General features: G+C 43.7%; 2 protein-coding genes and 1 pseudogene across 7 annotated transcripts; 1 reads left to right on the plus strand and 2 right to left on the minus strand.

The window, feature by feature from the left end:
• The first annotated feature begins 4,534 nt into the window (after positions 1-4,534).
• Positions 4,535-7,788, plus strand: LOC123054744 (transcription factor bHLH112). Its single transcript, XM_044478581.1, has 7 exons — positions 4,535-5,031; positions 5,250-5,775; positions 6,026-6,139; positions 6,337-6,402; positions 6,712-6,777; positions 6,916-6,978; positions 7,112-7,788. Exons 1-7 carry the CDS (start codon positions 4,694-4,696, stop codon positions 7,268-7,270), a joined length of 1,332 nt encoding a protein of 443 aa, XP_044334516.1. The 5' UTR covers positions 4,535-4,693; the 3' UTR covers positions 7,271-7,788.
• A 278-nt stretch (positions 7,789-8,066) lies between these two features.
• LOC123054745 (G-type lectin S-receptor-like serine/threonine-protein kinase B120) lies at positions 8,067-16,075 on the minus strand. 6 transcript variants are annotated; one of them, XM_044478582.1, is made up of 12 exons: positions 15,865-16,075; positions 13,976-15,468; positions 12,603-12,701; positions 12,324-12,511; positions 12,032-12,245; positions 11,724-11,961; positions 11,485-11,635; positions 11,201-11,421; positions 10,524-10,623; positions 9,818-9,910; positions 9,396-9,578; positions 8,644-8,751 (listed from the first exon to the last, which is right to left on the minus strand). In XM_044478582.1, exons 2-12 carry the CDS (start codon positions 15,252-15,254, stop codon positions 8,659-8,661), a joined length of 2,859 nt encoding a protein of 952 aa, XP_044334517.1. In that variant the 5' UTR covers positions 15,255-15,468; positions 15,865-16,075; the 3' UTR covers positions 8,644-8,658. The 6 variants fall into 6 exon arrangements, 1 of the variants encoding a protein (XP_044334517.1); XR_006426313.1 differs by lacking the exon at positions 8,644-8,751 and adding exons at positions 8,072-8,333; positions 8,481-8,606 and having other exon boundaries at positions 9,065-10,669; positions 11,069-11,421; XR_006426315.1 differs by lacking the exon at positions 8,644-8,751 and adding exons at positions 8,072-8,336; positions 8,481-8,606 and having other exon boundaries at positions 9,065-10,669; positions 11,069-11,421.
• A 1,072-nt stretch (positions 16,076-17,147) lies between these two features.
• LOC123054746 (G-type lectin S-receptor-like serine/threonine-protein kinase B120) lies at positions 17,148-21,997 on the minus strand (annotated as a pseudogene).
• Positions 21,998-22,238: the final 241 nt, after the last annotated feature.

Here is a 22,238-nt window from a genome sequence, read left to right on the forward strand (position 1 = left end):
CAATACAACGATTATTGTATTGCAAAACATCTCTCTACAGTGCTAGTAGAGTAGTGTAGTACTTACTCCCCCTCGTAAACTAACATAAGATTTTTTTTTATATCACTATATCATTATGTTGGTGATCTAAAAGATCTTATATTAGTTTAACTAATACTCTTTCCGTCCCAAAATAAGTGTCGTTCCAAACAAATGTCGCTGACTTAATACAAAATTACTACTCCCTCCGTTTTTATTTACTTCGCATATTAGCTTTGACTGAAGTCAAACTTTATAAAATTTAACCAAATTTGTAGAAAACAATATGAACATTTACAGTAACATATTTATATGATGTGAAAATATATGCAACGATGAATACAATGGTATTGATTTGGTGGTGTATATGTTAATATATTTTTGTACAAACTTGTTGAAAGTACTCCCTCCGTCTTTGAAAGAGTGTACTTTCAACTTTGTTGAAAAGTCAAACTTTTTTATGTTTGACCGAATTTATACAATAATATATCAACATTTATGCCATCAAATTAGTGGCATTAGATTCACGATAAAATATATTTTCATCGTATGCCTATTTGGTTTCACAAGTATTGATATATTTTTGCACAAACTCGGTCAAACTTTGAGATAGTTTGACCCTCTAATAAAGTTGAAAGTACACTCTTTCAAGGACAGAGGGAGTATATAAAGTTTGACTTTAACAAAACCTAACATGCGGAGTAAATAAAAATGAAGGAAGTACTACAAAGTTATACTAAATCAACCACACTTATTTTGAAATGAAGGGAGTACTAATCTAGTATGTCTTTTAACACATAAGAGTATCTACAGCTAGGATTGGCTAATTTCGATCACCCAACGTCCATGGAGATGTCGGGTCAGTGACCGTCCATGTCCGTTTTGAACCTCCATTTGTGCATGAATGCAACCATGTCCCCTACATCCTTCCCAAATTGTCTGGTCAAATGCTTGTGATTTGTGGGGATAGAGAGAGAGAAAGAGAACAAAAAAAGAGAAAAGGTGGTCCAGGGTGGGTCGTATCCTACGTGGAGGGTTGACCGCACATCCCCATATCCTCCCCTTTTTTGTGTGGATATGAGGATTTGCAGACAACCCGATCATATGGGACAAAGTGGGGATCCCAATGGCGGAGCCAGGAAAATCGAATGGGGAGGGCCAAACGTTGCTAAACCTCATTGGGGTGGGCCAATCCATTAAAATACTCTGTTCTAACAGCAAAAATTCTCTCTTTACATTAGTATTAGGCTTAAACCAGTGACATTAGGAGGAGGGGGTGCAGGGCCCCTGCCGGTCCCCCTGTCTCCGCCACTGGGGGATTCGATTGGATGGCTTTTTTTCTTCTCTCTCCTGTCCGGACAGTGACCGGGCTGTCCTCCCGGACATATGAGGAGGATTTGGGTGGTCCTATTGTATTTTTTGATGCAAAACATAGGATCTTTATTGCATCAGAGAAATTCGGTTAAAATCAGCAATAAAGTTGCTAACAAGGATAGAAGGACAAGCATCCGTCCAACAGTCTAACACTGCTAAAGAAGTACAACACATTTAGCAAAGATCTGCAGGGGCATTAAAGTCCGTGGAACTATGCTGAACCGAAAACGAAGCGAAACTTGTCCCTAATTTAATTGAAGATAGGCGTCCAGGACAATCTGGAATTGTGACGCGATAGAGGTTTACGACCTCTGAACAATCAACCTCCATGACAGCTTGCGAGAACCCTGTGCGTTGAGATGCTCTAATAATCTATGTTAGTTGCACTTTGTCTGTATGCTACCCGTGAACACGACGGTTTCCTACGTAGGAGGAGAAATGGCGTTGACTATGGTAGGCAAGGCATAGCTAGCTTGTGCATTTCGGTCGCATTGGACTGCGCTAGCTACTATACTAGCATCTAACTAAATATAAACACTCCGTCGTTAAGCAATTCTGCAGGAGAAGAAAAGTAAGAGGAATAATGCAAGCATTTGGCTGGTCTGAACCCACAAGGGAATATAAGTGCATGGAGGAAAAATCCAAAAAGAAACGAGGGAATCATAACGATCCAAGACAAAACATGGGGTGTGCATGCCTGCCTACGCGTGCGATGTGTGGGGGTTCTTCCATCACGTCGCTCACCCCCAAACGAAACTGACGTTTTTGTATCTGCATTCTCAAGTTCACAGAAAAACATGACCGATTCTTTCTGTTAATCAAGGGTGCACTCTTCCACTCAAATGCTATAAGATTTACTCTGCGTTTAAAATGCATAATATGCTAGCTACAATTATTTGATCGGCAAGCAAAGCATGCTACGATTTGTAGAATATGTCTCAGGGCATGCATGTCATTTGCATCGGACCGTGACGTTGAGTTTACCCTCTAGTGGCCGGAAATGCGTAACAATAAGATAAGTGTAAAGTCTAATAGTCATAATTTAATTAGCTATAATTACCACCGAGAAAGTAATTCGCTACTAAGATAGATTAGATCACTTGGAGGCGACTATAGTACACGCAAACAAGACTTCTTGGCACAGAGATTAGGTGCAACAGTGCGACTATTGCAGGAAACGTTGGGCTATTTCATCTCAGACATTCCTTCCACCAGTTGGTGTAATTTATTTGCTTTGGGTTGCTATCACCAGCAAGACTCCCTTTCTGGGGTCAAGACCTTTGATTGATTAGTTCGAATTTATGCCCTAGTCTTATTCCTTTGTTTTATTTGTAAGAGATAACATATAATATTTATGCTGATTTGATGTATTTATCCTGATTCCAATGTGTGAAACATGGCACCCGCCCATAAATCAATTAGTGAATCCATGCTTTTATGTAATCTCAATATTCCTAAATCCTAACCATTATACATCTAGCGTGTGCTCTGGGCCTCTGACTTAAGAATCACTAAAGAGAAGATTGAAGGATCGGAATTTCTTGATAGTATAGCTAGATGTGACTTGTCTGGAACAAATACGGAGCAATTTCCTTTTTGTCTGGGCCTTCTTTTTTTTGCAAAGAATTTTTCATACGTATTGGGATACTATCTTTGAAGGGGAGCCTTGGCGCAGTGGTAAAGCTGTTGCCTTGTGATCATGAGGTCACGGGTTCAAGTCCTGGAAACAGCCTCTTGCAGAAATGTAGGGAAAGGATGCATACAATAGACCCAAAGTGGTCGGACCCTTCCCCAGACCCTGCGCAAGCGGGAGCTACATGCATTGGGGCTGCCCTTTTTTATTGGAATACTATCTTTCTCATGGATATTTTAATTAGTTTTCAGGACTACACCCTCCGATCCATATTAATTATCACTGATTTTCTAGAAAACGTACATTAATTAAGTTTTTTCTTTGACTACTATCAATAATAAATAATTAGTGTTTGTCAGATAAAAGTTATACCATTAGATCTACTGTTAAAATAAGCTTCAAAATGTAAAAATTTATATACCCCAATTGTTTCGCACCACGCTAACGCTTTATGCTTGCTCGGACGCACAAAGGGAACCAGCCTGTTCGCTAACAATGCAAAATCACCACATGCCCACATATAGATGAAGTAAACATTTTAAAATTTTGAAAATGAATTACTTTCAACCCTAATGTCCAAATCTACCTTTTTTGCAAAGAATTTTTATACTTTTTTTGGAAAATAACAATTTTATTAAAGCATGAAAATTGATACAAGTAAACAAAACCGGGCACAACAAACAAACGTTATGAAAAATCATTGAAGACAAACAATTATGACAAAATGAATTGCTTTTTAATCTTTGATGAATATTCAACAATAATATTATTTAGTTCTTTAAGATAGAAATCATATCGTTGAATTTTCCATTAGAAACAATTTCACAATGTAAAATTTAAACATAAGTATTTATATTGGTCAAAGTTGCTCGACCACTAGAGATTGTGCAAAACCCAAAACAACGTCTATTTTGGAACAAAGGGACTAGGTCTGTTTTTTTGGTAGTCGAGATAGGATCATAAAGCATGCACGGCAAAACCCTAAGACCATAATGTACTTCCTCCGTCCCATAATATAATTAAGAGCCTTTTTTTCACTAGTGTAGTGTCAAAAATGCTCTCATATTATGGAACAGAGGGAGTAGCTTACTATTACTACTACAAGACAATCGAGTTAAAGAAATTACAGCCCAAGTAGTGCAGTTGCTCTTCATTGTAATTCTAAAAAATTACAGCCCAAGTAGTGCAGTTGCTCTTCATTGTAATTCTGGTCGATTAATGGCTTTGTCAATTCAAAGACTTGGCTCGTTTCAAGCGGACATTTTAAATAAAAATAGAGCATGACAGTGCTGTTCTCTAGTGACTGATCTTGGGTTGCTGAACAACCGCGCTTGGATCATGATCAGTTGCACCAGATCAATTTTACTTACCAAGCTGACGCAATGCTGGAAGACCGCCAGCGACCCAACACCCCGGCGGTCAGGTAGGCGAAATTCTCCTCGCCGCCCTTTCCAAACGGTTTATATATACCCAAGACACACAACCACATCTTTTCCACTGCCACTACCCCTCATCTTAGCTCCACCCCCTTTCCCCTTCCCCTTCGCCCACCCAACAAGCACTCACCACTCCCTTCCATCCCAGCTTGCTTGCATCTCGCTCCTCTCTGCCGCACACCGAGAAGATCGACCAAGAAACGGGGCGGCACCGGTGGATCGGTCCGTTGATATGGGAGATCATCAGCTGATGTACGCTGCTCCGGCCATGCACAACGGCGGCGGCGGCGGTGGAGCTGTCTCACACGGCATGTGGTGGAACACCAACACAACCGCGGTGCCTGCGGCGGCGTGCTCGACGGAGCTCGCAGGGTTCAACGCCTGGCCGGCCGCTCAGCTGGCTGCTGGCGGTGGCTACGACATGGCGGTGGCGGACGGCGGCAAGGCCAAGAGCTGCACCACCACGGCCTCCTCCGAGTCGCCCGGGAACAACAGCTCCGTAACCTTCCAAGAAACAGCCAGCATCAGCGACCCGGCAGCCGGCTTCACCGACTGGAATACCCCTTACATGTGAGTTGTTCGATTCCGCTTCCACACCTACCCTTTGCTGGATCAGTTTACCTTTCGTGATCTCTCTATCATTCTATCATATGATATATATGCATGGGGATGATGATGATAGATACTTAGATAGTTAGATGCATACATATGTACTCCCGTGATACCAAAATTGATTACTTAATTAATGAAATCTATGTGTATGTGCGTGTGTATTAACTTTTTCACAGGAGCAACGGCGGCGCTGGTAACATGCATGGGTTCCTCCAAGTTGGCCACCATGACATGAGCTCAAGAACGGACCAGCAGAGCCACATGAACGCGTCGAGCCTGATGAATGACCCATCACCGAATAACCTAGACCTAGCGCTGCAAGGCCACCACCAGCAGCAGCATCAGCAGGCCGGCGATCACCACCGCCAGCAGCAGCAGCTGTTGTCTAGCCTGGGGGCGCCCGAGCTGCTCCTGTCACCGAACTCGCCCTACGGGTTCCAGTCGTCGTCGCTGTTGAGGAGCCTCTTGGAGCCGACGGCCAAGCCGGCACCGGCGGCGGGGATTCAGCAGTACCAGTACCAGCAGATGGGCGGGCAGGCAGGGGTCAGGGAGCCGCTCCACTTCACCAACGACGCGGCGTTCTGGAACCCGTCTGCCGGGTTCGGCATGGCGATGCCAGCGCCGGCGGTGTCTGAGCAGACTAGCGCGCGTGCGGTGAAACGACCATCACCGGCGCCCCGCGGGGCAAACCTTGCACTAAAGGTAAGCTTGTGCTAGTGATTACTCGTACTAGCTAGTACTCCCTCCGTCTGGAAATACTTGTCCGAGGAATGGATGTATCTAGATGTATTTTAGTTTTAGATACATCCATTTATATCCATTTCTACGACAAGTATTTCCGGACGGAGGGAGTAGTTGCAAATATTTCATGGTAGCATGGAGTACACAATATCACAAGGAAACTAGTAATAAATAGCTAGGTGGCTAATAAGTTAACCTTCTTTGTTTGTAGAGTGTGTTAGAAGGAGTGGGGGACTCTAGCTCGATCGTTACCAAGAAGGCGAACAGCGAGCCAGCATTCAAGAAGCCGAGAACGGAGACGCCGTCGTCATTGCCGACCTTCAAGGTAGGCATCATCCCATAGCCCCATACGTACCTATGTATCTACTTCTACCATATGCATGCATGGTCAACTTAACTTACAACCAGCTGGTTCTTTCAAACTCCACACACATTATTTGGTGCATGTTGAGTGGATCAAAACCCACATTATATATGCATCTTTATTGAGATTATTAAAGTTGCTCCACACGTAAATTACAGGTTAGGAAGGAGAAGCTAGGGGACAGGATCACAGCGCTCCAACAGCTCGTCTCTCCTTTCGGAAAGGTAATCAAGCGAGCCATCCAGCTAGCTTAGCTAGGCTTTTCATGTCCAAATCGTCCAATGTGCATCACTCAAACCAAATGTCCAAGGAGTTTATGAACAATATCATTACACAAACCAGTAGAGTACTGCTTGGAAGTTGAGTCGGATCCACATCATATATATATCGTCAACCACATGTATGATCTTGTCGCTGCTGCAAAAGCGTTGTTCCTTTCCTCTCTCGATCCTTTCGAGAGATTTGACAGACACACATGTGTCTAAGTCTAACACACAATCTTAACATTTATCGTTGCGCGTGCGTGCGTGCAGACGGATACGGCGTCGGTGCTCCACGAGACCATCGAGTACATCAAGTTCCTCCACGACCAAGCTGGTGTAAGTGCATGTGGCAAGTGCTTTTGATCATGGCATCTGGAGCACGCACGCACGCACGAGCTCTATCGATTTCCTTACAGGAGACTAGCTAGATGTTGGAGACTGAGCTGATGAACGTTTGTTTCTGCATCCATGCAGGTGCTTAGTGCTCCATACTTGAAGAGGGGCCATCATCAGCATCAAGTGCCACAGTACCTCAAGGTATACACATGGTGTGGTTGCTGCATCTGCATGCTTGCTCTTTCCCACTTTCCATTGCAACATGGATACTGCCATCTCCTGGTCAAATGCACGTCTGATGATAGCTTTTGCATCTGTTTGTGTTTGGTCACAGAGCTCGAGTGCTAGCCCTGACAAGTCGTGCAAGGATGGCGGCAGCGAGGTGTCGCTCAAGGGCCGGGGGCTGTGCCTGGTGCCGATATCGAGCACGTTCGCGGTGGCCAGCGATGGGCCCGTCGACTTCTGGACTCCCTTCGGCGGCCAGTTTAGGTAGACGAAGACCCGCCAGGTGGAACGAACGTGCGGCGCAGATCGATCCAACGGCGTTCCTTGATCGATCAACCTTGATGATTTAGTATCTATATAAGTAGCTCATGATCGTAATTTGTAACGGATAGCACTACGTACGTACTGATGAAGCTATATGGTTAGCTAGATGAACCTTTGGAATGAGTGCTTCAAGACTTGTACTCATTCTTCAGGTTCATCAGGGAATAATCAATGAATTTAACAAAGGGACCAGCTAGCTGAGAGAACTGAATTATGTCATACTGATCATCCGATCCTCGTCGTCGATCGGGTTCGTATGATTGGTGGGTTCGTATGATTGGTTGTTAGGCTTGCATCATCGATCGGTTGTGTCTAAGAACTAATTTAATGGTTTTCAGTACTTTAATCCAGTGATGGATCAAAGCAGATCTGTCTGTAGCAGGTTTCATTCTCTACGGATATATTGTAGTACCAAATTAATTGATTAATAAAAGTGGCATCTCTCTTTGATTGATCTCAGCAGAGTGTATCTTTTGAACCTGACCACATGTTTTGGTATAATATAAGCAGGGCTTTCAGAATTTGTGCATGCATGCGTGTCCTTTTCCTTAAATATTGCCCGAATCTTTCAGGCTAAATTATTCCATTTCTGTGCTAGTGGATTATCAGCATGCGTAAGTTCTTCGCAGACATATTCTATACCGTGTGTGTTTCTTGTTATGTGGTCTACGTTGTGGTCCTGATCGGTACCAACCAAGCAGAAGTATTTTGTAGAGTATTGGGTAAGAAAGATGAACTCAACAGAGCTCTCCCAGCTGCAGGAGCACTACATACATGTCTCTTCTGGTATGAGCGATGAAATTCAACCGAAAGCGAACCGTGGCACGGAAATTCAGGTAAGTTCGACACGCCGAGAAACGACTGAATCTCAACTGTAGTCTTGCACTGAAACTAGACTTTGCCCTAGCAACAAGCTAATACCTCATCTCCTCTGCTTTACGTTTTGGTGGTATCGCACCAATTTCCAATACACTTTTAGGTCTTGCGGAGTCTATCTGTGTGGATGACTGCTGAAATGAAAAGAGTAAAGCACCAGTTTTTATTTTTTTAATAGGAAACTGAACATCGTAGTGGGATGGTTGGCATAAAATCGATTGATCTTTAAGGAGATTGCAATAAAGTACTTGGAAGAGATATATAAAATGTAGTATTACTTAATTTCTCCTTGGCCCGCAAATTTTCCTGTGGCATGGATGTAAAGTTGAACCTCTGATTGTCCTGTTCTTGGGGCAAAAGAAGCTTGTGCACTTGTCAGTTGTCATAGAACTTGACTCTGCTTCCTGCCACAAAAAGAACTAGCGTTAAGGTTTGAATTTGACTCTGTTTTCACATTCAATGAAAGCTACCACGTAAGTTAGTGTAATGGTCGAACTCATAAAGCCAGCATACAAGACAAAGTTCAACAACATCAGATCGTGCAGAGACCTACAGTAGAATTCAGCACCTTTATCTTGATCTTCCACAGCACAGCACCATGGATAAACTGAAGACATGTCTTTTGAAAAGGATTTCTTAAAGTTACCAGATGGTCACGATTGACAGTATGCACACGCACTTCAAGATTATCGTTTTGAAATGAAAAGGATACTACCTCAACGATGAAACTATGAAAGGAGTCGTGCAAACGCAACGGCTAAATATTTTAATGTGATATCTGAAACTTCAGAGAAGGTATATATGATTCCGGGTGAGTTAGGCTGGCAGGATTTAGTATGGTCACTTGAAATGACCTTTCTACCTTTCTGATAGACACTGGGAGATTCAAGGAAGCCCCACTTTTCTGACTTTTCGTTGAGGATGAAGCTGAACTTCCAGCAGTTTTCCATACTGGGCAATGAGTCCAAGCAGCAAGAACCGGCCAACCGGCGCTGTTCCGAACGATAGCACCGAAACAAGATTGAGCAGTCAATGGATCAGAGCAAGCATCAGTATTAATTTTAGACCAACCATTCGAGGAGGACACGATATCAACGGGAAAGAGGATTCTCCACCAGCAGTTGGCCACTAAAGCCCACTTGGAAGTTAATCATAATCTGCTTCCCTTTGATGTTCCAGGGCACACAGATTACCTCACTGCAAGGAATAATAAGCATCCAACGCCCTGCTAGCGTCGTCAGGCTTGCCTTGTTAACAGAGTCCTCCCTTGCTTCTTCCGCTTCATGCCTCCTTCCAACAAAATACAAAGGCTGCTCTGGTGTTGTGAGTGGCACGGCCTCACTGTCCAGCATAGACACGACCAACACATGAGTGGCCTGGCACACAAGAGCCAAATATGAATGCACAGCGACACTTGATGCAGTAAACAGCTCTTCAGAAGCACTGTCTCCAGGAAATCCCCGATTTTCCTTCTTTCAGTAAGTTCCATGCCTGAAACATGGTCGAGCATAAACAGTTATAGTATTTTTATTCGTTGTGTTGTACTTATGTAATCTATAACGTTTGGGAAATCCCTCATAATATGGTAAGGTGAGCTGATCTTCAGCCCACTTACAATCTCCAGTAGCAAGATCCCATAGCTATATGTGTCGGACCTGACAGAGAAAATGCCTTCCAAGGCATATTCAGGCGACATGTCCTGTTTTTTCTGTGGCATTGATATAAAATATTATGAATTATATAATTAATTTCTCCTCATCACACCAATTTTTTCTGTGACATGGATATATAAAGTTGAACCTCTGATTGTCCTGTTATTGGGACAAACGAAGCCTGTGTACTTGTCAGAGAACTTGACTGTTTCTTGCCACAAAAAGAACTAATGGTAACCTTGGAATTTAACTCTGTTTTCACCTTCAATGAAAGCTACCACAATGCAGCTCAAACACCCTAAGTTGGTGTAATGGTCGAAATCATAAAGCAACATGAAAGACAATGTTCAACAACATCAGATCGTGCGGAGACCCACAGTCAAATTCAGCACCTTTATCTTCATTCTCCGGCAGCACCATGGATATACTGAAGGCCCGTCTTTTGAAAAGAAAAAAAAATCCTAAAGTTACCAGGCCATCACAATTGACAGTATGCACGCGCACTTCAAGATTATTGTTTTGAAGCGCAAACAATACTATCTCAATGATGAAACTATGAAAGAGGTGGTGCAGATGTAGTGGCTAAATATTTTAATGTGATGTCTGAAACTTCAGAGGAGGTATGTATGATTCGGGATAAGTTAGGCTGGCAATTTATTCTGGTCTTACCGCTTCAAGATCACTTAAATGGACCTTTCTACCTTTCTGATAGATACTGAGATATTCACAGAAGCCCCACTTTTTTCTTACTTTTCTGGTCAGGTTGAACCTGAACTTTCAATAGTTCTCCATGCCTGAAGTTTTGCCCACTCTACCTGAATAAATAAAATATAATTGTCAGACTTCAGGCATGTAAATCTAGCTTGCTTGCCACTAGCAGCATAAGATAAAAAATGGATTTTACACTAAGATGCCAGCTCAAAGAGAACATACAATTACTAGCAGCCTTGTTACCAAATTAGCAATTCAGAGTTTCAGACCCATTGACTAACTGATGAAGCTGGATACAGAAAATTCATGAAGGTAAAACAAATGTAAGCAGTGATCCGCACATGATCAGGTAGCCTCTTCCAGTTGGCAAGGTGAGAAACATATGAGCAAAATAGGGAAATTCCAAACATGGTAACCATCTATGAAAATAAACCACGACCAGGATTACAATATACTCAATGGATTTATTTGTCCATAGGAACATGAATTGCTGAACTGTTCACCTGTACAAACTGGAGAAGATTACAAAAAAGGAGAACAATGAATTAAACATCTAACGTCCCTCTTGCATAGTGATAGTCATCTTATTCAGGGTTATTCCCATGGTATCTCTTTGGTCTTCAACCTCATCATACCGTTGCCTAAAGTATAGAGGCTCCTTCGGAGTAGGAAGCAGAGCCGTTTCATTTTCTAGCATGAACACAGTGGATGACATGAGCGGCCTGGCATTTGGATTGTCTTGAACACACAAGAGACCTATATGAACACATCGTAGAACTTCATGAAGTGGACAGTTCTCCACAATGGACGAGTCCACCAATTCTCTTGCATTTCCATCTTTCCATAAGCTCCAGGCCTAAAACATAAGTTAGTATGATTGTTTGAGTTGTTGAATGTTAGAGCATTTTAGTTTACTTACGTAAGCTATAAGGCTTGTAAAGTCCGTCATGAAATGGGATGAACTGATCTTTGACCCACTTACAATCTCCAACAGTAGAACGCCAAAGCTATAAGTGTCAGACTTGACAGAAAAGGAACCTTCCATTGCATATTCAGGAGACATGTAACCACTGTTTTAATCATTCCACGAAACTTGAATTAGTTAAGCTGTAGAAAATTAGCATGTTATAAGCCTTAGCGGGTGCATATATTACTTACTATGTCCCAACAACGTGGATAGTGTTCGCTTGTTGCTCATTTCCTCCAAATATCCTTGCCATACCAAAATCTGATATTTTAGGGTTCATTTCTGCATCTAACAAGACATTGCTTGCTTTGAGATCCCTATGAATTATTGTTAACCTTGAATCTTGGTGGAGATAAAGAAGCCCTCTTGCTATCCCTTTAATTACCTTGAACCGGGTAAGCCAATCAAGCACAGAATTTCTTGTTGCATCTTGCAAAAAAAAAACATTAACGACCATCACATAAAGTTGTGCAAGACATGACCATAAGTTAGAACATACCAAAAAGGAAGGCATCCAAGCTTTTGTTAGGTAAGTATTCATATATCAATAACTTCTCATCTTCATAAGTGCAGTAACCAAGAAGTCTAACTAAGTTTCTATGCTGTAATTTGGCAATTAGAACAACTTCATTTCTGAACTCCTCGGCCCCTTGGCCGGAACTTTTACTAAGCCTTTTGACAGCAACTTCCTTACCACCACCTCCTAATAGTCCCTGCGCAAACACATCATCCTTGAGCAAAAAAAAAAGGCAAAACGTATTATCAATAATGAGACTAAAATTCCTTGTTACCTTGTAAACTTTTCCAAAGCCACCTTTCCCAAGCATTTTGTAGTCTGAGAAATTGTCTGTTGCAGTAACAATGTCTTCAAAGCAAATATATGGAAGGTCTATACTTTCATTCTCAAGTTCGTTCAACTTGGAATTTTGCAAGTGCTGTGGCGTATGTTTGTTCTTAATCTCCTTGATTCGTCGTTTACCTGACACCGACAGGAATAACTAGTATGAGTATTTTTTTACGAATACCACATAAAACTTGTATCCTAAAAAGTGAACTAAATCTTGTTATACCTCTTGACTTGCATATCCACACAAGGCAGATGGATGCGAGTATCAGCAGACTAGCCACTATTGGGAGTATAATCTTCAATACCTTACTCTCCTTGTCAACTGCAAAAAGCCAAAGGTATAGTCCAGCAAGAGAATGATGCTTTCAAAATTTAATATGCACTACTTGCAAGTGTTGTGTTTGTTGTAAGGGTCTTTTACATTTGTATCCCTAACTCGAACCCACTAATCAAATTTGCCCCTAATTGCGAAGCCCGCTCAAATTTGCCCCTCCGCTGTTAGTTGCCCTTATAGAAATGCCCTTCTGCGCCGTTACCGTCCGGTCAAAGAGCTTTGACCATCTTGAAAAAATAGCAAAAAAAATTAAAAGAAAAACTAAAATTTTGTGGGATCGAAGGTACTCAGGTGCGTGCAAATTTTCATGCTATTTAGACATTCCAGGAGCTTGTGGCAAAGGAAAACAATAAATTTGTATGCATGTGAATAGGAAATTCAAAAAATAGCAAGAAAATTAAAAAATATATGATTTTTTTTGGCATCCAAGATGCTCGGGTGTGCAGGGTGTGTGCAAAATTTTGATGTGTTCGGACATTGTAGGAGCTCGTGAAGAAAAAAACAAAATTTGGCTCGGAAAAAACTTTGAAAAAATACACTATTTTGGTTTTTTTTGCTAGAGCTCCTCGCATGTCATTTGGTAACAAAATTTTGCATGCACCTTGCGCACCCGAGCATCTTGGATGCAAAAAAAAGTTCATATTTTTTTGAATTTTCTTGCGATTTTTTTGAATTTAGTATTCACAGGCGTACAGATTTATTGTTTTCCTATGCCACAAGCTCCTGGAATGACTAAATAGCATGAAAATTTGCACGCACATTGCGCACCTGAGTACCTTCGATCCCATAAAATTTCATGTTTTTTTGATTTTTTTGCTATTTTTGTCGAGACAATCAAAGCTCTTTGACCGGACGGTAACGGCGCAGAAGGGCATTTTTGTAAGGGCACCTAACTACGGAAGGGCAAATTTGAGCAGGCTTCAAAATTAGGGGCAAATCTGAGTAGGTGGTTCAAGTTAGGGACAGAAATGCAAATGGCCCTTGTTGTAATTATTATGCCATCCTAAGTTTCCTAACCACATCCAGCCATTACAGGGAGTACAATCTTCGACAACTTGCACTCTTTGTAAAAAGCTAGAAATATAGTCCAGCAAGAGGATGATGCTTTCAAAATTTAACATGCATTTCTTGCAAGTTTTGCAGTTGTCCTGATTAGTATGTCATCCTAACCACATCTAGAATTCAACATAAAGGGTATACGTGTTGAACTGGCAAGACGGAGGTACAGGTATACCGTTGCACAAGGAAAGATATATATATACCTGTTGAACTGGCAAGGCGGAGGTACAGGTTCTCACCACCACCATCACGAAATTTCCCCGTGTCGACAAGTCCTCCTAACCAAATTAAGCACCTTGACTGGTCCGCAGCCCCACTTCCATTTTTCAGGTTAGCATAAGCACTTCCATTTCTCAGGTTAGCATAAGCATATGCGGAGCAAGAGCAATTGCGTCTGCACTCTTCTGTGCATTGGTCAAAACTTCTGTTCCTGACATACAAGAACTTGTCAGGTGTCTTCATACCTCTCAGGGTCGAGAAATTATTGTCAATACCACATTTCAGATCCTCCTTTCTCCGACATCCTCTGGAGAAGTTGACGCCATCAGGCTCAAACCCACTGAGGCAGTTGCATTTCGGAACTGTTTCAGCGGCATCACAGTAGCCAAATGGTCCGCAATAGGCGTAGCGTTCACAGATAGGACTAGGATGCTCTATGAAAGCCTCCCATGATGACGAGTTGCTGTTCCAGACCAGAAATTTAAAAGTGCCTTTGTAGTCCAGTGTCATGCGCATGCTTGGTGAGCCCTCAGAGACGGTGAATGTCATGTATAACTCACCCCCTCTGTCGACAATTGTTTCAGTTACGATGAAGCCAGTGTTGCTTTGATACAGGGCAGAGACCAATGACCCATCCCACGCAGATCTACGCCAATACGGTCTCGTCCCATTCCAGATTACAACCTGAAGGTCTGAGCTAGAGTCACCACCCATGGAGTAGTCGCTGGAGGCCGGGTCATCAGGGGCCCTCCAAGCAATGAGGCGCATCAAGATACCATCATTTGTGCTCAGTGGTAAAACCATGTCAGGGAGGGCGGTGTCAGTCGGGTAATGGAAGCTCTGCCATATGTCTGTGCCATTCGGCAACCGGATGACCAAGTTTCCGGAATCAAACAGTATAGCAGCAGTTCCGGTGGTTGCGGATGTGAAGTTGTTTGTGGTTGTCCATAGAGTTCGGCCTTGGGAGTCAGACAAGACAAGGTCAGAGTCGCTGCTCATAGCCAGCTTCCCAGGAGAACCATTCTTGATCGGCTTGTCGCGGTTAGCGACCCACACATAAGTGCGCTCAGGGATCTTGTTGTACCATATGCCGATGTACGTGTCCGCAGTTGAGTTTGCCGGGGTGAAGAAGCCAAGAGCAAAGATGCCGCCGCTCGAAACGAGCTTATCACCAGCGTTGAGTGATTTTTCGGGAGTAAGGCGGTCATCGGATTTGCATAAACAAACCAATGACAGGAGGACGAAAACTGGGAGGGGAGTCATACCTATTCAGACTTCTTCCACCCTATGATCAAAAGGAAGGAGCTGCTTTCATATGGAGCCAATGAAGAGAAGGAGAATGGTATGAAGATGCTTGGAGGCTTGGACGATCTAACGCTGCTCTGACTTTTTGTGTGGTTTTTGTTCAAGATAAGCTCAGCAATTATCACATTTGCAGGAGTCTGAGTGACCAGCTTTGCCCGGAACGTTGATGATTCTACGACCACACAAGGTGCAAAAGTGAGGATTATTCAGCTTTGTTTGCCAGTCGCCGTCAGGAATTGCACATCAAGAAATAACTCGGGGGCTACAATTATTTGCACACTTGCTCTTGCATATGAAATCGTGGTCTTAGATGCACAAGTAGTACTCCCTCCGTTTCATATTACTTCAAAAATATCGACATTCACAATACCAAATGAATATCGTAGATCCATCATGGAATACATGTTTTCCACATTGTTTTTATTTTGTATTGTAGATGTTGACATTTTTAAATATAAATGCACTAAAATTTTGACTTAAGACATACAGTAACTAATATGCAAAGTAATATGAAACGGAGGGAGCATTACAAAGGAGAAGAAAGGGGATATGAGAAGAAATGAGTTACCGTCAGTCAGGCGGAGCTCCGGCAGGGTAGCTCGTGGCGACACGCCGAGGGCGTAGGGGCGGATGGTGCACCATCCCGAGAGATAATTGGCCATTAGGGATACATCTCTGGCGAAGGAACGCTGTAAGCGTGGCGGGCCTATTGCTGCTGGCGATGGCGCACGGCGGGGGGAAAGTGGAATCAGCGGGGTATGAACACGACGGCGCGACGAAGCGCCGGCCTGATACACCCTAGAGAGGAAGGTAAGGGAGGGAAGGTAACGGCGGGCCGAGCCGCCGCCGCCGCCGGCGCCGGCAGCGGCGGCAGCCAGCGGGGCATGACGTTGGCAACGTGTGGCAGTGACGGTGCCTGACTCGACGCGACAAAGCCAATGGGTTCTGATGTGGGCCTTCGGCCTGCGCCCTTCTCCATTTTGTTTTAGCCCGATTGCATAACCATCTGTGGGATGGGCTACGCATTAACGCGCGGCCCTCGAAATTGCACACAGTACAAATAGCCCAAAGGACGGATAGTTTTTTTTTCTCTGGAAAAATGAATAGCTATTTGAGTTACAAAAAATCGATTGATGTAAAAAAAATGATATTTACTAAGGCAGCAAAATTATTACAACCACTTTTGTTTTGTTTTTGTGAAAAGGCCTAAGGTCATATATTAAGATTCACACGACCTTACAAACACACCCGTGGAAAAAAAAAAGATTACACTCAAAGATGCCAAAGTCTTCTTCCTCCTGCAACCACCGCCACCCGCGGCGCGCCCATGAGTATGGTGGAGCAAACTTTTCATGGCGGGAAAGACATTATTTCTAAACTAGGAAAGCGCTGCCGCCATGTCGTCCCAAACCAAACATGAAGACTACCTAAAGGCAACCTGAGACAAATTTTCCACGCCAATGTACGCCAAGTTCAGATCTGAGATCGAACTCGTCGTCATCTAGGACCGTGCACCGATGTCGTACTCTCCGATGGCCTAGCCCGGCCAGGCCGCCATAGAAACTCACCGCACAGGATTCGTCCCGCCACTGCCGGCTTCACCAACGCGGCTGCCGAGCATGACCTGACGAAGACCTCCACTCAAGCCCTCATCTCCTTCTCTGACCGCAGCAACCCTCCAAGACCTCCAAAACTTTCGAGCAAGCCACCCTTAAACCGGACCTTCCCGCCTGCATCGGCGCCGGCTTTGCCCTGGCGGCGGCTAGAAGCGAAGGCGGCTTGAGGTGGCTAGGTTTTCACAATCACCTTTGCCATTTTCTCACAGAAGCATTTTGTACACGTGCCCTCTTAGGCAATATAGATTATTAATTGATAAAAAATTATTACGATCTCGCACAATTAGCTTTTTTTAGAAAGCACAATCAGTTTGGACACCAGGATTCAACACAATCATTGAACCTGAATATCTGATCAACTATATCCTACAAAGTTGTGATAATTGCAAGCTCATTTCCCTCCCTTTTGACACGTCCAGCAAAACGGCCATGTATCCCAGCACTTGATCTCAAGCAGCAAGAACACGCCGACCACAATAAGATTTATAAGCCATTGGATCATAGATAGCATCAATACTAGTTTTAAACTAACCATCGGACGAGGGCGCCAAAGGGGAAGCGGATTCTCCACCTGCAGCTGGCCACTGAAACCCACTTGGCAGTCAATCATAATCTGCTTCCCTTTGATGTTCCAGGGCATTCAGGTTACCTCACTGCAAGGAATCATAAGCATCTAGCGCCCTGCTAGTGTTGTCAGGCTTGCGTTATTAACCGAGTTCTCCCTTGCTTCTTCTGCATCATGTTTCCTACCGACGGAATATAAAGGCTGCTCTGGTGTCGTGAGTGGAATGGCCTCATTGTCCAGCATAGACACGACTAACGACATTAGTGGCCTGGCGCTTGGGCAGTCTTGGACACACAAAAGGCCAATATGGATGCATAGAGACACTTGATGCATTAAGCAGCTCTTGAGAAGCACCGTGTCTAGGAAATCCCCGGATTTTCCTTCTTTCAGGAAGTTCCATGCCTGAAACAAGGTCGAGGATTCAAAAACATATTCACTATGTTATACTCGAGCGATAAAAATTTGAAGCTTTTGGCAGCACTTACATAATCTATAAGGTTTGGAAAATCCATTATAAGGTGATGGGGCGAGCTGATCTTTAACCCACTTACAATCTCCAGAAGCAAGACACCGTAGCTATACGCATCAGACTTCACAGAAAAAATGCCTTCCATCGCATATTCAGGCGACATATAGCCGCTGTTTGAATTGTTTCACAAGTGCCCAAAAATATAATTAGTTGAAGCACATAAATTTTTTTTAAGCATTATTGGTTTAGTGCAGGAGTTACTACTCACTATGTTCCGACAACATGTCTAGTATTTGCTTGTTGTTGGTTGTCACCAAAGATCCTTGCCATGCCAAAATCTGATATTTTGGGTCTCATCTCCACATCCAACAAGATGTTGCTTGCTTTGAGATCTCTGTGAATTATCGTCATTCTTGAATCATGGTGGAGATACAGAAGTCCTCTGGCTATCCCTTTAATTATGCTAAACCTTGTTGGCCAATCAAGCATAGATTTTTTTGTATCATCTGCATGACAAGAACAAGTTTGTGAAGCTATGTTAGTCATAACATTGGGCATGCTCCTTTGGTCAACATGAGAATCATTATAAGTGATCAGGACATACCAAATAGGAAGTAGTCTAAGCTTTTGTTAGGTAAGTATTCATAAATAAGCAGCCTCTCATCTCCACGGATGCAGGAACCAAGAAGTATAACTAAGTTTCTATGCTGCAGTTTTGCGATGAGAACTACTTCATTTCTAAAATGCTCTATTCCTTGGTCACAATACTTGGTAAGCCTTTTAACAGCAACCTCCATGCCACTTTCCAGCGTTCCCTACGAGGTTGTTCAGATTAATAATGAAGGAATGTCCTTCACTACTCTAATTGTCAAAGTGAAATCTACGGTACCTTGTATACTATGCCAAAGCCACCTTTTCCAAGCACATTGGAATCAGAGAAACCGTTTGTAGCAGGGACAATGTCTTTGAATCTAATCCACGGAAATTTCTGATCGCATGGTTCATCATAATTGCCCAATTGTCCCTCAATCAAGATATCGATGGATGCCTTTGTTTGGAGCTTGCCTTCAGTAATTATTAATTAAGATCAATATGTTAAACACTAATGTATTAACATCGATGTATTTGGCTGCATAATCGAATATTGCCAACCTCTTGACTTGCATATCCAGACAAGATAAATGCACACAAGCACTGATAGAACTGACAAGACTGGGAGTGCAATCTTCAGCGCACCAGTCTTCTTTTTGCTCACTGCAAAAGTATATACAATGGAGATAATAATTAACAAAAAATAAAAGTAGATTGAAGAAGCATGCATATCCAGGTCAACTTTTGATTATGTTGACAAGGAGAGGTGAAAAAGACAGAGTAATAAACTAGGAGTATATATTGGATGTGACAATGTATCTTCTCACCAAACATGGAGTGAGCTACAGTAAATAAAAATACCAGGGAGAAGTTGTAACTAGTGCAAGATTGTCTGAGGTCACCAAACAAGCATATAAGCTCATGAGTATTTAAATGTCTACTAGTTAAAATGGTAAAATTTGAAAATTCTGATAAAAATGATGCCAAATGACAGGGTTAAAGAGAAGTAGAATCTGAAAACATGTCTGCTTTTCATGCAAGGTAAGAAGAACACACAGCTGGTAGTACTTTACAGACTCTGAATAAGTCTGGCAGATAATATACGCAAGAACAAAATATATTGGTGTAAGTCTCATCCTACTATAGTTCTTCACATGGTTTCACACTGTAACAGGAGAACACAGATGAATAACAGGGCCTTAACTGAAAGTAACTGTAACTGTCAAATGCTTTAATTGTAGTAGTCATCTTAATAAACTTATTGGTACAATTTTAGTAGGCACCTTAGTAAACTTATGGTAATATATACTCCATCACGTAGTATAAACAACAAGGTGGGCAATTAGCAAATACCTGATGAGCTGCGAATCCGGAGGTACAGATTCTCTCCGAAATCATCACCGTGCTTCCCTGTGTCAACAAGCTCCCCCATCCAAACTAAGCACCTCGACTGGTCTACAGTCGTTCCCAGAGTACTAAGGTTAGCATAAGCATATGCGGTGCATGAGCAATTGCGGCTGCATTCTGTTGCGCATTGGTCAAAGCTTCTATTCCTGATGTACAGGAACTTATCGGGTGTCTTCATGCTAAGCAAGGTAATGAAACTATCTTCTTCACCACAATGCAGCTCCTTTTTCCTCTGACATCCTGTGGATAAGTTATGATCATCAGACTCGAACCCATCGAGACACTTGCATGTTGCAACCGCTTGTGTACCATCGCAATAGCCAAATGGGCCGCAAGAGGCATAGCTGTCACAGCTAGAACCGGGGAGCTCCAAGAAAATCTCCCAAGACAGTGAGTTGCTGCTCCACGCCAGGAATTTCACCATGCCTGTGTAGTGCAGCATCACGCGCATGCTTGGTGAGCCGTCAGAGACGGTGTATGTCAAGTAGAACTCACCCCCTCTATTGGCAATTGTTTGGGACATGATGATGCCAGATTTGCTCTGATACATGGCATATACCCATACACCATCCAATGCAGCTCTGCGCCAGTATGGTCTCGACCCATTCTTAGCGAGGATCTGGAGGCTCGAGCTGGAATCAACACCCAAGGAGTAATCGCTGGAAGATGGGTCATCAGGGCCCCTCCAGGCGATGAGGTACATGGAGAGGTTGTTGTTCAGCGGTAAATTCATGTTAGGGAGGATGGTGTCAGTTGGGTGATGGAAGCTCTGCCATATATCTGTGCCGTTGGGCAACTGGATGACCAAGTTGTATAGCAGCAGTTTCAACGCCTCCAGCAGTAATGTTGTTCATGGTTGTCCAAAGAGTGCGGCCTTTGGAGTCCAACAAGACAAGGTCAGAGCTGGTGGTCAGAACCAACTTACCAGGAGAACCGCTGGTGATCGGGTTGTCGCGGTTAGCAACCCACACATATGTACGCTCGGGGACGTTGTTGTACCATATGCCGACATAGGAGTTTGTGGTTGAGTTTGTTGGGGAGAAGAAGCCAAGAGCAAAGATACCACCGTTAGAGATGAGCTTGTCGCCGGTGGAGAGTAGCTTTGAAGGTGTTAGGTGGTCATCAGATTTGCAGAAGCAAATCAATAAAAGGAGAACAAAAACAGGGAAGGGAGTCCTGTGCGATGTTCCCATATGCTTGAGAAGAGGAAAAGGAGATAGTACGAAGATACTTCGGATTGTTTGCTCGGAGGGTTCGAACACACGAGGTAGAGTGCCTCAGATTTATGAGTTCCTTATGTGGCTCTCGTCAAATCAGAATGAGTTCTATATCCAACTTGCCACACATGATTCCAGCACCGCCTTGGGTTTGCTGATTGCATCAAACACTAAGAAACTGATCGGTGGCCACTTGCAAGTTGCAACCGTCGGTCCACCGGCAACAGACAAGACCCGAAGACCGCGACCATCACAATCATCATGGTCACAAATGTGCCATGGTTGTCAGGGAACATGGACCTTGCCGGGCAACCAGGCAGTTTGACAAGAGACTGCCACGAGAATGCTGATTTCAGAATCATTGCCGTTCTATGACAGGAAGCGCGCGTTCACAAATACAGACAATAATACTACACACGGAGGCGAAAATGTGTGTGCTAATAAGAAGGGGTTACCATCAGGTGGAGCTCCGACAGCTCGCGGCTCGGCGAGCCGGCCAAGCAGCGCGGGGACAACCAAGAGCAACCTACTACCAAGGTTTAACTTGGTTGCCGAACTTAGATCTCTGGCGGGGCCAACGCCGACGGTGCACGCGGGCGGGTCGCCGTTGCCGGCGGCGGTACAGAAAGGGCAAGATTGGGGGCGCGACGAGGTGACTCAATGCCCATGCCGATCGCATTCTGTGGCTGCCTGTGAGGGGGAGGGGAGGAAGGAGCACGAGCAGCGGGAGATGCACATAGCGGCGGCGGCGGCGGCATGATTGGATTTAACGGGCTGTCCGGGCGGTGGCGCCGACGGCGGCGGGTAGGACGAGGTCGGAGCGTGGGTAAGAGGAATCTTTGAAGATTCCACCGGTGAGTCAACGAAGTAAAGAAAAATGAAATCAATAACTCCCGAACGCCTGTATTTTAGGATTTGGGGCCGAGCGTTTCATGGACCATTGGATCGAATCACGAATCTTAAAGTAGGTCTGACCAGCCACGTCATTGATTTCCTATCGTTCGGAAAAGCAGGAGGTCGCCGCGAACGTTTTGTCTCTCCACGGCGCACTACTCCTCTCCTCTCCCGGTCTCCCCC

Source organism: Triticum aestivum, chromosome 2D (assembly GCF_018294505.1).
Source record: "Triticum aestivum cultivar Chinese Spring chromosome 2D, IWGSC CS RefSeq v2.1, whole genome shotgun sequence".
NCBI classification, from domain to species: Eukaryota; Viridiplantae; Streptophyta; class Magnoliopsida; order Poales; family Poaceae; genus Triticum; species Triticum aestivum.

Excerpts from the sequence above, each read along its gene's own strand:
- LOC123054744 (XM_044478581.1), top strand. The coding sequence starts at position 4,694 with ATGGGAGATCATCAGCTGATGTACGCTGCTCCGGCCATGCACAACGGC. Across the intron at positions 5,032-5,249 it reads GACTGGAATACCCCTTACAT|GAGCAACGGCGGCGCTGGTA; the intron begins GTGAGTTGTTCG and ends ACTTTTTCACAG. Across the intron at positions 5,776-6,025 it reads GGGCAAACCTTGCACTAAAG|AGTGTGTTAGAAGGAGTGGG; the intron begins GTAAGCTTGTGC and ends CTTTGTTTGTAG.
- LOC123054745 (XM_044478582.1), bottom strand. The coding sequence starts at position 15,254 with ATGACTCCCCTCCCAGTTTTCGTCCTCCTGTCATTGGTTTGTTTATGC. Across the intron at positions 10,624-11,200 it reads CCTCTATACTTTAGGCAACG|GTTCAACCTGACCAGAAAAG; the intron begins GTATGATGAGGT and ends TTGAAAGTTCAG. Across the intron at positions 9,579-9,817 it reads GGATCTTGCTACTGGAGATT|GCCACTCATGTGTTGGTCGT; the intron begins GTAAGTGGGCTG and ends CTTGTGTGCCAG.